The following is a 13,608-nucleotide window of genomic DNA, read 5'->3' on the forward strand; positions in this document are numbered from 1 at the left end:
AAATCACAGCACAACAATTGCAAGTGCTTCCAGGAAGGTTGGGATGTCCCTGGAGGTGAGGATGTAATTCTTAGGGTACAAGCTGGTGGAATCAGATTGGGCTTTTTGCCAGGAAATACAATTCTCACACTTATCTGGTCATTTGTGCCATTCAGCTGCAGGATTTGAGGAATCACTATGGCAGGACGTCCCCATCCATCCTCCCCTGGCCCCAGACAACTGGTGCATACACATGACATAACTTTTTACCCCTCGTTGTGCTTGGTTTGTGGAAACCACTCTGCACCCTGCAGAGAAGGAACAATGTCTTCTTTCTTAAAACAGACCGTATCTGTGTTTAGAGAGCTCCAAAAATTGGCAACAGCATGAGGGTACTGGTGGTGACCATGAAGATCCAGGGACGGACTAGGAAGGGGGTAAGAAATACCCCAGAAAGGGGCAGGTTCAGGTGGCTCCTTACACACAGGTGTGGGTCTGGAGCTTCGGTTGCTGGTGGTCCCTCAGCATTTCTCTGGGGCTGTGGGTATGGGGGGCTTTGTCCCGGGGCCTCCGGTGGAGGGATGTGGTGGACCCCCCTCACAGACAGGCTGTGTAGACCCTCGCACTGAGGGATGTGGGAGACCCTTCCCTGGAGGCCCTGGGACCCCCTGAGGGGCTGTGGGGACCCGCACACAGACGGACATGGAGGCTCCCTATGGAGGTCGTGAGGACCCCCATACAGAGGCTGTGGGGAATCCCCCCGGGGGCCACGGGAGCCCTCACACAGAGGGGTGTGTGGGACCCTCCCTGACATAGAAGGGTGTGTGGGACCGTCCCTCACATGGAGAGGTGTGGGACCCCCCCTCACAAGGAAGGGTGTGTGGGACCCCCCCCTCACAAGGAAGGGTGTGTGGGACCCCCCCTCACACGGAAGGGTGTGTGGGACCCCCCCTCACAAGGAAGGGTGTGTGGGACCCCCCCCTCACACGGAAGGGTGTGTGGGACCCCCCCTCACACAGAGGCTCTGGGGCGCCTCTCACGCGGAGCTTTGCGGGCTCCGTGCGCGGAGCGGGCCCGGCAGTGCGGGGGCTCCGGCCGCGCGGGGGCGCTGCCCAGCCGTGCACGCCGGTTTCCCCGGAGCGCGGCCATGGCGGGCGCGGCGCGGCCCGGGGGTAGCGCGCTGTGTCGCTCGCGGGTCCCCGCCGTGTACCGCTCCCGGGATCCCGTCCGCAACCTGCGCCTACGGTGAGCACCTGCCCGGCCCCGGCCTGGCTCCGCCGGCCCGCACAGCCCTGACGCTCCGCTCCTTCCACGCAGGGTCCGCATCCAGCGGGTCGCGCCGGCCGGGCCTCTCCTGCCGCGGGTGCCGCCGCTCGCCGGCCCCGAGCTCCCGGGCCGGGCCGACCGCGCCGCCGATGCGGGAGCGGTGCCGCTGCGGATTACCGCGGCCTCTCGCGCAGGCGCCCAGAGACCCCCGGAGGACGAGGAGGAGGAGGTCGAGGTGGGGTGGCAGGAGAAGCTCTTCAGCCAGGTGGGTGCAGTGTGAGGGGGGCGGGAGGGACTTCGTGAAGTGCGTCAGATCGGAGGGGATCACTAGGGTCATCTAGTCCGACTCCCCTGCTCAGGCTTGTGTCCAGCTGCCTTTGAAATACCTCTGGTGAGGGAGACTTCACGCCCTCTCTGAGCAGCCTGGTCAGGGCTTGGTAACTGCACAGGACAGAAGTTCTTCCTCGTGTTCAGGTGGAACTTTCTGGGCATCAGTTCCTGCCCGTTCCACTTGTCCCATTGTTGGTCCCCAAGGAGCAGAGCCTCGTCCGTGCTCTGACCCCTCCTTTCAGACACTGACAGACAGGGATGAGGTACCCTCTCAGTGTCTCATCTCGAGGCCGACCAGCCCCAGCTCCCTCAGCTTTTCATCGTAAGAAGGGTGTTCTTTGATGAACTTTGTCACCCTCTGATCAAGGAGCTCCATGTCTCCTGTCCTGTCCAGAACTGGACAGGCTTGGGGGAGCTTCCTGACACCCCCTTTTGTGCATCTCACTGTGGGGTTCCTTGTTTCAGGGCAAGCTGCTGTGCCCAAGGCTTTCCAGGTGGGCATCAGTGGTGCTGCTGGCTGCCACATGCCTGAGCAGTGTTGGAGCTGCTCTGGAGCTTGGTTATTTGCTGGGATTCCCAAAGGGTCTTGTCTCTGGGGTCGCTTTGGAAAGAAGCTGAAAAGTATTTGTGGCTTTGCCAAAGCTGGTGAGAGGCAGCTATTGTGCTTTACCTGTGGTGCTGTCAGTTTGAGGTGGATCTGTACCTGAATGAGTCAGCCTGCCAGACTCCCCTGGACTGGCAGTACCATGAGGAGATCCGGAAACTGGAGAAGGCTGGAGGTCGGAAGAACTGTCGCATCTTCACCTACACTGACCACGACCGATTCACCAACCTAGAGGAGGTACCAGCTCTTAGTTACTCAGTGTATGTCAGAACTTCCAGTGCCCCAGACCTGGGGTGGGATGTCTCTGGTTCAGAGCAATGGTCAGGACAGCCAGAGTGACTTGGCTCTGTAGGAGCATGGCTCTGTAGGAAGCTTGCTGGGTTTTGCCACCAGAAAAATGAAGGAATTCTGCACTCATATAGCAGTTTGTCCTTGCACATGGTTGTGTGCATATCTGTTCCCTCCTCTAAGAGCAGAGCTGTGTTTGGGAAGATGTCCAGTTAAGCTAGTTCCTGTCTGTTCTTCCAGCTCTGCCAGAAGGTAACTGACTCGGATCATGAAGTGCCATCGTATCTGGTCGAGAGGATGGCCAATGTGAGGAGGAGAAGACAGGACCGTAGGCCTGTGTGAGTTCAGACTTGGGCTTGGAACTTGTTCATGCAGGTTTCAGTGTGCCTGGTCCGTGGGAGCTGGTGGCTTGTGCTGTGTCACACATGTAATCCAGCACTGTGACTCCTCATCATGGTGGGTTTGGTGCTGCTGATGTGAGCTGTGACTGGTACTGTTCTCTTGTTGACAGAGAAGCAAGTTCTCTGAAGTCAAAAATCATCACCTGGGAACCTTCAGAAGAATTTATAAAGAACAATCATGTAATTAACACACCTGTCCAGACCATGTACATCATGGGGGACTTGGGACCTTATGGGAAGTAAGTAAAATCCTGAAATTATAATGATTTTCCAAAAGAAAATCCATCTTTCCTCCTTACTCAAAACTCCTGTTTCTTTCATTAGTTAAGGGGGGAGAATTCCAAGAGCTCAGTAACGTGGGCTGCAATTTCTTTCTGCCTCTTTCTTCATTTGGGAGGTAGCTGAGTGTATCCAAAAGGCTTCTAAACCAATGTAGGAAAGTGTGTATGTGTTCCCTTTTGTACCCCCAAGTTCCTTTACCAGCTCTGGTGTTCCAGAGCAAGAGAGTGTCTGTGTTCTCTGTTTAGACTGTGTTTTCCTGGTGTCCTCCTTCAGGCTTGGTCACAAGGAGTATGAAAATGTGCTGTGCACAATCAAGGTGGATGGGAATGGGGTGATCACAGTGAAGCCTGACTTCACTGGCACCAAAGGAGCTTACCGGTGAGTGGGACAGGGCTGGGACCCCTCCTGGGACTGGGGGCTAGGGGCTGAAATGGCTGTTTCCTGGTCACCATTTGGGCAGGGGATCAGCACTTAAATTGAGAAATATTTAATTTATTTCAGAGATTTCTAGAAAAATATTACTGTGTGCTTACGCTCAGTGTCACTGTATGTGTGCTGTGTGGGGCTTTGGGGCAAGTCTCTAGGGATGCAGGCTATCATGGAATCATGGAATGGTTTGGGTTGGAAGGGACCTTAAAGCCCAGCTCATTCCACCCCCCTGCCATGGGTAGGGACACCTTTCCCTATCCCAGGCTGCTCCAAGCTCTGTCCAACCTGGCCTTGGGCACTTGCAGAGATGGGGCAGCCACAGCTGCTCTGGACAACCTGAGCCAGGGCCTCACCACCCTCACAGAGAAGAATTTCTTCCTAATATCCATCTAATCCTACCCTCTGTCAGTTTGAAGCCATTCCCCCTTGTTCTATCACTGCATCCCTTGTAAAATTACATTATGCATGTGGTAGATGCAAGCAAGTCTTCCATTTTGAGGGAATGCTGCTGACAGGTACTTGGGAGTTAGGAGGGGGCTGTGAGTGCCCTTGTCTCACTGCACAGGCTGGGTAGAGGGGACACTGCTGGGTCAGGAGGGCCCCATTTATACCTGTGCCTATTCTCTGCATAATGGGGGAGTTTTTCCCGTGTGTTTTGGGGCTCTGCAGGATCGAGCTGGATGGAGAGAAGCGAGAGGTGTGGGAATACACTATTGAGAATGCATCTGCCCAGGTGCAGCCAGAGGAGGAGGAGCGTGAGCAGCGTGTGTTCAGAGAGGTAAGTGCTGGCCATGGAGCATATTCACTAGTTCTGAGTAACAGAGGCAGCTCAGATCATCATGGAGATGTAGCTGCTCGTGCTCTGCACGCCTGAAGTGATAAAATGTCATTGCCCTGAGCCTCATCATGCTCAGGGATCTGAGAACTACAGCAAATACTCTCGCTTCATACCTTATTCCTTAAAGAGACCTTGTCTGTAGTTGTCCTGCCTCTGGCTGCAGTGCTTTAGAGAGTGAGAACTGATGCAAGAACCCAAGTCCTTGCCTTCCTAGTGTCACCTGCAAGTGTTTTTCCTTCCCTTTAGAGCAGTGGGCAAGCCCTTTCTTTAATCTTCCTCTAGCTGCCTGTATATTTATTAAATGATGTCTTTTTACCTGTAATGTCCCAGGATATTGGAATCACATTTCACATCTTGATTTTTCTGAATTGCCTTTTTGTCTCTTGACAGTTTATGAAAGTACTTTTTTGTTTAGATTTTTACTTGTGCATTTCCTTACTGGTTTTGTGGTTACCAAGGAAATCATGATTTCACTACACTGATCTCTGCCTGCCCATTTCCTTGGAATAGTTTGTACCTGTGTTTTTCAGATATCATTTAAGATGTGATTCTTCAGAGCTTCTTTTCCCTTAAAACTGGCCTTGGAGAACCAAAGCTGAACTTCTGTGCAGTGTTAGCAGTTATGCATCTGTGTTCTATTAGATACTTATATTCTCCATATTTTTTGTAACAACCCCACATATGCTATGCCTGGTAATGATTTGAGTTTAAATTATATACAGTTTAAGTTTTGCAGTATGTAACAGCAGATATAATCAAAATGCCACTCTTTCTTGTTGTTGTTGTTGTGTGTGTTCCCAGCTGTACGGGCGGCACAGGGATTACCTCAGTGGGCTCGTGGGCTCAGACTTTGAAATGGTGAGTTCCAGAGGCACTGGCAGGGACTGGAGCTCTGTTGTCTTTGGGGTCTGGTGACCTGGCTCACACAGTTTGCACTTGCAGCACAGTCTCCAAAGACTGTTTTGCTCTGGAGGGGGATTGGCAGCTTTTACCTTGTGGCTTCAAGCAGAAAATTGGGTCAGAAGGGACAAGTGGCAGTGGATTTGGGGTCTGCAGGGATCCGTCCTGCCTGTTCAGGGCCTGCTGAACACTGCAGACTCTGTGAGGCTGTGTGCAGTGCCTTAAGACTTCTGATAGTAGTATTTTGAAAAGGAAGGAGGGTTTATGTCTTCAAGGACAATGATTGCTGTTAACTTCTTCAATGTCAAACAGCTCTGTGTGCCACTTTGTGCAAATAAACAGGCCCTCAGACTCATGCAGTTTTCATTCTCACTGAATTATCTAAACAGCAATCTTTTTTTTGCTCAAATATTGTTTGACAATACAGTGAATACACATCAGTGAAATACAATACAAAACAGTGAAAGTTGTGCTTTCCAGTACTTTGATAGAGTGTCTCAGTGCTTCCCCCTGCTCCCTCATCTTGGTCAAATGCAGGAACATGACAGAAGCAGGACTGTGATTTCTGCAAGTGACTTCTCACTGTGTGTTATATTGATCTTGACATCTGTAAGAGACCTATTTACAGAACAGTAAATTCCTGCAGACTGGGCTTTGGGGGATTTGGTCTCTTTAGAGTCTCTTTCCAGAGAGACTCTTCACTTCTGGAAGTGATAGGACAAATTATGCCTCCTCCCTGGCCAGAGCAGTAAGTCATTCATGTCTGAAAACCCATGAAATACCTGTGTGAGATACTGTTGGGAAGGAATTGTTGAGTTGCACCAGTGGTTGTTGAGCTCTTTACCTTGTTTATCTGCTAATTTTTCCAGCCTCTTCCTGGTACTCTGAGACTTTTCGTGAATGGAGAAATAGGTGAGTTCTTATTCTAAACAGAGACAGTGTGGGTGTGCTAGGATAGCTGAGGGTATGATCCAAGGATTTTTGAATCCCTAGATTCAAGAGGCCCTAGAATCCTTTACTTCCTCCTTCTCCTCCCTGTTTCCTGCAGACTAATCCCTTGAGAGGAATTTACAGGTTGGAGGTTACGAATGCTGTAGCTGTTCTAAGAAGGCCTAGATCTGAAAAAAGGAGAGCAGATTGCTGTAATATCTATTAATTTCCCAAAGAAACCAATTAAATGTGTGAACTCCCTCATCTGGTTCGTGAAACGGAGACAGGGCTAGTCTGGAGGAGGAATCTTCTCTGTGGGTTATCTCCTGTTACTTTGAAGGCTTTTCCCAGTTTCCAGCAGTAACTGATTTTCCTTGAGGTTATTGGTGGTGGCTCTCCCAAAAATCTACAGTGAATGCTGGAAGAATTTGTATGGAATCAAACAGCTGAAGTTCATTCTCTCTCCTCAGTTTCAGCTCAAGGCTATGAGTATGACAACCTTTATGTGCATTTCTTCCTGGAGCTGCCTGACCGTGAGTATTCACATTCCCAGCCACATCACAGCAGCTGAAGAGGTGAAACAGGCTTTGGCTGATCCATCAGACCAGCTCTGCTGGGAGTCAGCAAAAAATAATGTTGAAGCTGGGATTTAGTCACAGGCCTTTAGAGCTAAAATGGCAGAACTCAGCTCAGACTGGGACATAGAGGTGGTGGTGACCAGTCTGTCCAGACTTCATTCCTTATCTTGCAGGGAACAGCTTTTCTGTGCTCCCCACCACAGTGACATTGTCTGATTCAGCTTGCCATCATGCTTTGTGCTGATATTAACCTATTAAATTTTGATGGATAAATAAGGCTCCCAGCACTTACATGCATATCCTGCTGCATGTTTTAATTCTCCTAAAGCTATGGCTCTGCCTCCCCTCTCTGGATATATCTGTCAAGATACCACTTCTGCTACTCAGTACATTTAGATAAGGCTCTGCTTTTCTCTTGACATGAGTTGGTGCTTTTCATGGACAGTTCAGGGTGTTCTTAAGAGCAGTGCCTGGAACAGGACAGGGAAAAGTCATTTGAGGAACAGCTGAGAGAGCTGGGGGGGCTCAGCCTGGAGAAGAGGAGGCTGAGGGGGGACCTTCTCAGTCTCTACAACTCCCTGACAGGAGGGTGCAGCCAGGTGGAGTCAGGCTCTGCTCCCAGACAAGTAACAGGACAAGAGGAAACAGCCTCAGGTTACACCGGGGGAGGTTCAGGTTGGACGTGAGGAAGGATTTATCTGTGGAAAGGGTGGTCAGGCATTGGAAGGAGCTGCCCAGGGCAGTGGTGGAGTTCCATCCCTGGAGGTGTCCAAGGAATGACTGGGTGTGGCACTCAATGCTGTGGCCTGGTTGACCAATCTCCATGGTGGGGATTGGTCACAGGTAGGATTTGATGATATGGGAGGGCTTTTCCAACCTGAATCATTCTGTGAATGTCAGGGTGGGTAACATTACTTTTTACCCCAGTCATCAGTCATCACATTCTCCTGTGAGCTGCTCTGGTTTGTGAGTTTGGCCTCACCCCAAGCCTTCATCTTCTGTCCCCTGCAGAGTGGTCAAGCTCCCCGTTCCAGCAGCTCTCAGGAGTGACACAGACCTGTGCCACCAAGGCAGTGGGCTTGGTAAGGACACTTTCACACCTGCAGAGCAATTTGAACAGGCACTCTCTGGAGTGGAACATGTGTAACGAGCTACAGATAGATTCAGCCAATGGCCTTAGTTGGGGGCTCCTTTCAAGACCAGAGCATATTTGGGATTCTCCTTATTCTAATTATACTTGTCATTCTTTCAAGGGTCCAAATAATTTTTTTCACTGTCTCCAAGTAAAACTGAACCAAATAAAACTACTCCCAAGCATTTTCTGGCGTCTCACTTTTTTATTCATTTTTGCTGACTGATTGCCTTTGGAGCTTTGATTTTTGTATTCTCCAATGCTCTGAGTTAACCAAGCATTGTTCCGTTTTGCCTGGGGCAGGAATGTGCAGAGACTCTATGTTAACTTTTAATTTTATCAACTTTTTATGTATTTGTTATGTTTTCATATTACAAAAATAGTTATCATACAACATTTTGGTAATACCATTGTTTGACATACTGTGCTTGGCTTGGCTCCTGTAAAGTTTGAGGCTGCCCTGTAGTTATGCAATTGACTGAGTTTTCATTTGAGGTGTGTCACTCCCCTTTTCCATTATTTTCAACATCCTATTCCATCAACATGGCACTAGGGAGTGTATGCAGGTCCATCCTGCAGTCACGTGTTTGTTAGTGGGATGCAATTGATCTTTCTGAGCAGCATCACCTGCTTTCTACCATTAGTTCCTTCCTACCAGCTCTCTATGTCCTCTGCAATGCTGGTGATGAATTCTCTTGTCCAGGAATCTGATCTCTGCCCTGTTCTTTTTCTAGGACAATGTGGCATACTTCTGCTACCCCTTCACTGTGGACATGTTTTACACCCAAGAAGATGAAGGTGTGTTTTCTTGTTACTCTGAAATCCTTTGGTCCCTCTGTAGCTGTCATGCTGTCTGTCCCGTTGGAGATGAAATGGCAGAGGGAAATGTTTCTGGTTCAACAAAAGTTCACCCTGTCACCACACAGCCCCTGGACACATCCTGTGTTTGCCCTGTCCAGGAATCCATTAGCATTTTTATGGATTCATTGATGTTGCCCTGTTTCTAGGCTGTAGGCAGTTTTATCCATTTGGAAAACTACTTGGATCTTGGCTTGTCTCTTTAAACCTGGAGTGCAGGGCTGTGTTGCTGTGCCTGCACAGAGCCCTGGGATGCTGCAGCTGGAGAACCAGGCAGCTTTTTTATACACAGCTAAAACTCTGTGCTGAGTCTTACATTTGTAGACGTGCTCAGTGACCTGTATAATCCCTAGATAGTTCATGTCACTTCGAAACTTCAGCTCTATTTTAAGCTGAGCTTCTCTGCTGCCTGTTCCTGCTGCTTCTTCACCAATCCTCTTGCTCTGTGGATACAATTGCTAGGGACAGCACTGTGGCATGCCTTGCCACTTGAATCCAATGTACACTTTGGATCTGGGTATTCAACCAACACTAATGAATTTTCAGACTAGAAGAAACAAAATGAGTTTGTTTCACTGTGGAAGAAAGAAATGCTTGGAGAGATGTAGGAGAATCCAGGTTAATATTCCCCCAATAGCAGTGGGAAAGGTCAGAGATAAACAGGTTCTGCTGTTTGGCTTCAGATCATTCTCGAAAGATTGTCTTGTCTGCTCAGAGGTAATTGACAGCCCAGTCTGGACTTGCTCTTAAAGAATTTTACCTAATAATAATAATATAATAATTCTGTTTTCAGCCTCAGATCTGAGGGTTCAGCTTTTATAGGGGAAACTAATCAACCATAAATCTTTGTTAGTCATTGTAGAAGAAATACAGAAAGGACTGTGGTGGAAGTCTGCTGGAATGTGTCCAGAGAGGGAGCAGTACTGGGGGAAGGGTCTGGAGCACAAGGAATAGCTGAGGGAGCTGGGCAGACTCAGCCTGGAGAAAAAGAGGCTTGGGGAGGACTTTCTCACACTCTACAATTCCCTGTCAGGGGGGTACAGCCAGCTGGGGGTTGGGCTCTACTCCCTGAGAACAAGGGGCAGGACAAGAGGAAACCTCATGCTGCTCCAGGGGAGGTTTAGGCTGGACGCTAGGAGGGATTTCTTCCCATAATGGGTGTCAGGCACTAAAAGGGGCTGCCAGGGAGGTGATGGAGTCCCCATCTCTGGAGATGTCCAAGGAACGACTGGAGGTGGCACTCAGTGCTCTAGTCTAAGTGATAAGGTGGGGATTTGTCACAGGTTGGACTCGATGACCTCGGAGGTCTTTTCCAAGCTGAATGATTCTCTGATTCTTTGGCTTCCTACTAGTGGAGTTGGGCATTTAGCATGCTTTTTCTCACTGATAGTCTCCTTCCCAAAGCTGTGACCTGCTCCCCATCTTGCAGACAGTCTCCCTCAGTGGCCTGTTCTCTACTTTGAGGTCCTATCCCTGGATTTCTGGCAGAGGTATCGTGTGGAAGGATATGGGTCCTTGGTGCTGCCAACATGTCCAGGTAAAGCATGCTTGGGACATTGTGTTAATTGTCTGGGAGAATGAGTTGAGTTGTTCCTCTTGGGAAGTGATTCAGCCAGTCCCAGGGATTTGGTGTACTGAAGGGAGCAGTCAGCTGTGTGCGGTGCAGCAAAGAAGAACGTGAGGCACATCTGGAGCTGCTGCCCTTGATCCTTTGATACTGCCATCACAACACCTGGTGTGATAAAGCTCTGGGGTGATGCTGTGCATCCACCTGTACAATGGCAGTAACTCTCTGTGTCCCACGTGGGATCTGGGAGTGACCTCTGTGTGTTATGGGGAGATGCTGCTGTTGGGCAGAGGCAACTTTCAGCATTGGCTGTGTGACTGAAGGGGCTGACTCAATGGGAACATGCTTTTAGAACATTTCAGATACTGTGCAGTGTTTCCATTTCTAGACAGCTCTGGGTTGGGTCAGCAGGTATCCACCTGCCTTTGCTGTCCTCTGTGGCTAAATAAATCACAGGTCACAGCTGCTAAGCTGTCCTCTTGTCCCGGGCCAGGTGTCCACATGCTCACCATCCCTACCTGGCGTCCTGTGGGTCTGGGACCTGTTGCTGAAATGAGGAGGTTTTTCATTGGGGGATCTCCTGAGCTGGAGGATTTAACCTACATCCGGATACCATCGACCTTCAAGGTGGGCTCAGCTGCAGAGGAGCCTCTTGCGTTTTGCTCTTGGGTTCAGGTGTCCCATGGTCAGCCTGGGCCAGATTTGAACAAGGATGAGCTGCTGGTCCTGTCCCTCTCACTAAAGAAATGTCTCCTCTGTGAGTTTTGTAATCCTGAGCAGAGGAATGAGCAAACACTGAGGCAGAGCTGTGCCTTCTGAGGAGTGAGCAGCTTAGAGAAGTGGGGGAGCCTGGGCCAAAGCCTTGGCTTCCCCTGCTTATACAGTGTTGGTCAGGTCAGCATTTTGTTCCAGCTGTAGACTTCTCCTTGATTTTTGTGAGGAATTTCGTCTGTTTATTATGCCTGGAACAGCTTCCAGAACAGAACAGAATCTTGAAGCAAAAAGCTAATGGGTGTGAGGCAGGTAGAAACTTTATGTTCTTCAGTAAGTTGCAGAGGTGGCTGCTGGTGTAGTGAGCAGAGTGATGTTAGTGGCACCTTTGTGTGGGAACAAGCCCTGAAGCAGTTGTTGAAACCCTGCCCCAGCACTGCACTGTCAGCTTGCAAGTTTAGGTCCTGCCCTCAACACAGCCTGGAACTATGTGCCCTTCTTTCCAGCCTTGCAGGGAAGGGAGGACTGTGCCCACAGGAGTCTGGGCTCTGGTAGAACACGTTTGTTTTCACTGTGGGGTTGCTCTAACCTGTGCCATCCCTGCAGGGAAAGCGCTTGAGCCGCTTTGGTTTCCGGACAGAGACCACAGGGAGCGTCACCTTCCGGCTCTGTTGCCTGCAGCAGTCCAGGTGAGTGCAGCAAAGGGAGTATGAGCTCCATCAACTCCATCTCCTGTGCTGGTTTTGGCAGCCCTGACCTGCTGGTGTGCTTCTGTGCAGAGCCTTTCTTGAGAACAGTGCCCTGAGACAGCGCATGCAGAGTGTACTGGACCGACTGGGAGGCTTCAGCCAGCAGAGCTCTGTCTACAATGTTTTGGGTAGGGCCTTCAGTGTCTGTCTTGGTGAGATTTGGCACCCTTTTTACAGACTGGGCAGGATATTTCAGCATAATCCATTAGTGTGGGAGTAATTCCCCTCCCCGTGAGCTCTCAAAGTCCATAGCAGAGGTTAAATGTTCTGCTCTGAGCTGGAAACTTCAGGAGGCATCAGCTCTGAGCAGTCAGGAGGGACAACCACTGTGTGAGGGCACAGCCTGGACTGGGCTGCCCAGCCTTGCCTGGCACTGGGCAGAGCTGGTGGCACTAAGGCACAGGCTCTCTCTGATTCCATTGTGTACAGAAATCAGAGAGCAGCAGGTGGAGCAGCACCAGGTGCTTTGGTGCTGTAACCTGTTCATAGAAGTGGGATCCTGCACCAGGAGAGATGATGTTCCCTGAAAAGACACATCCCTCCCCTTCCCTGAGGCTGTCTTACGCATTCTGGCCTGCTGTCACTCTGTGTTGCAGAGGCTTTCCAGCGGGCACGGCGCCGGATGCAGGAAGCACGGGAGAGCCTTCCCCAGGACCTCATCAGCACTTCTGCCTCTGCTGTGCCCCAGCCCCTGGAGCCATGAGCGTCACCTCTGCTGCTGCTTGGAGCATTTGGTGTCCTCCCTCCAACACAAGCTTCCACCCCTCAGCAGGACTCCCAGTGCTGGTGCCTGGAAGCTTCAGAAGCCCTTCCTTTGTTGTTTTCCTTGGATGGGGGAGAGAGCTTGTAATACCTCCAGACCCAGAATTTGCATTTCCACGAGTATCCGTGGAAGGAGCCCAGTTTTTCAAGGCCCTTTGTTACCAGGCTCTAACAATACAGCCAGTTTTTCACATTTCTTCTGAAATATTGGCATGGAACCTGTGAACCGTGTAACACCTTTTCAGGGATTGAAAAGGAAATAATGAGAAAAATTGTAAATTTCGTTTTCTTCTTAGAGAAGAGGGTGATATGGAAGGCCAAGGCATGGATACTTTTTGAGATTAATGGAAAGAGTAGATAACTTCTTAAGAAATGCTGATAATTGTTATTAGCTGTTGTGTACAGGACAATCAATAGTAAAATTAATCCATCCACCTCTGCCTTAAGACTGATTCATTCCTAGAGAGAGAGAGCTCTCTGCCACATCTAATATAAGAAATTAAAGCAAAGGAAGACAGATGGAGAACTGGAGAAAAGGATTACATTCTGCATTTTCTTGTGTGCCTATAAGGTCTGGCTCTGCAGTGGTGAGCAGGAAGTTTCTTTGTTCAGGAGCACAATTGAAAACACACCTTCCCCTTAGTTCACCACAGAGCTTTGGGGGTTGGAAGGTTTGCAGACAGTGAGAGCAGTTGATAACATTTGCACAGCAGCTGAACTTTGAACTGTTCAAGCTGTTCATTTGAGGTTGATATTTGTTGGTGGTTCATTGTTGCATCTCTGATTGCAGAACACTGTGGCTCTTCCTGGGAAAGCTTGTGTTTACCCACGCTTTACCCAGTTTCTTCTGTTATTTTCTCATTTTTCCCCGTTTTTATTTCTGTCTCAAGTTCAGAGGAACATAGCTCCCTGCAGACTGACAGTGCTGTGCTGGTTTGTGCACGAGTCACATTTCCATGTGTTTTCTGTTCCAAAGGATGGGAAGAGAAATCTCAAGCTCAGAC

The 13,608-nt window shown here is 49.7% G+C and overlaps 1 protein-coding gene across 1 annotated transcript; it reads left to right on the forward strand.

The window, feature by feature from the left end:
• Window positions 1-1,122: 1,122 nt before the first annotated feature.
• On the forward strand, window positions 1,123-13,038 carry MKS1 (MKS transition zone complex subunit 1). Its single transcript, XM_041424983.1, has 17 exons — window positions 1,123-1,224; window positions 1,297-1,510; window positions 2,261-2,416; window positions 2,708-2,805; window positions 2,979-3,107; window positions 3,424-3,528; window positions 4,249-4,357; window positions 5,219-5,275; window positions 6,187-6,229; window positions 6,718-6,780; window positions 7,837-7,907; window positions 8,692-8,755; window positions 10,245-10,352; window positions 10,876-11,009; window positions 11,700-11,782; window positions 11,873-11,970; window positions 12,439-13,038. The coding sequence occupies exons 1-17, from the start codon at window positions 1,127-1,129 to the stop codon at window positions 12,543-12,545; spliced, it is 1,737 nt and encodes a 578-aa protein (XP_041280917.1). The 5' UTR covers window positions 1,123-1,126; the 3' UTR covers window positions 12,546-13,038.
• Window positions 13,039-13,608: the final 570 nt, after the last annotated feature.

Source organism: Onychostruthus taczanowskii, unplaced genomic scaffold (assembly GCF_017590055.1).
Source record: "Onychostruthus taczanowskii isolate IOZ18803 unplaced genomic scaffold, ASM1759005v1 scaffold86, whole genome shotgun sequence".
In the NCBI taxonomy this organism is placed as follows: Eukaryota; Metazoa; Chordata; class Aves; order Passeriformes; family Passeridae; genus Onychostruthus; species Onychostruthus taczanowskii.

Excerpts from the sequence above, each read along its gene's own strand:
- MKS1 (XM_041424983.1), top strand. The coding sequence starts at position 1,127 with ATGGCGGGCGCGGCGCGGCCCGGGGGTAGCGCGCTGTGTCGCTCGCGG. Across the intron at positions 4,358-5,218 it reads AGCAGCGTGTGTTCAGAGAG|CTGTACGGGCGGCACAGGGA; the intron begins GTAAGTGCTGGC and ends GTGTGTTCCCAG. Across the intron at positions 11,971-12,438 it reads CTCTGTCTACAATGTTTTGG|AGGCTTTCCAGCGGGCACGG; the intron begins GTAGGGCCTTCA and ends TCTGTGTTGCAG.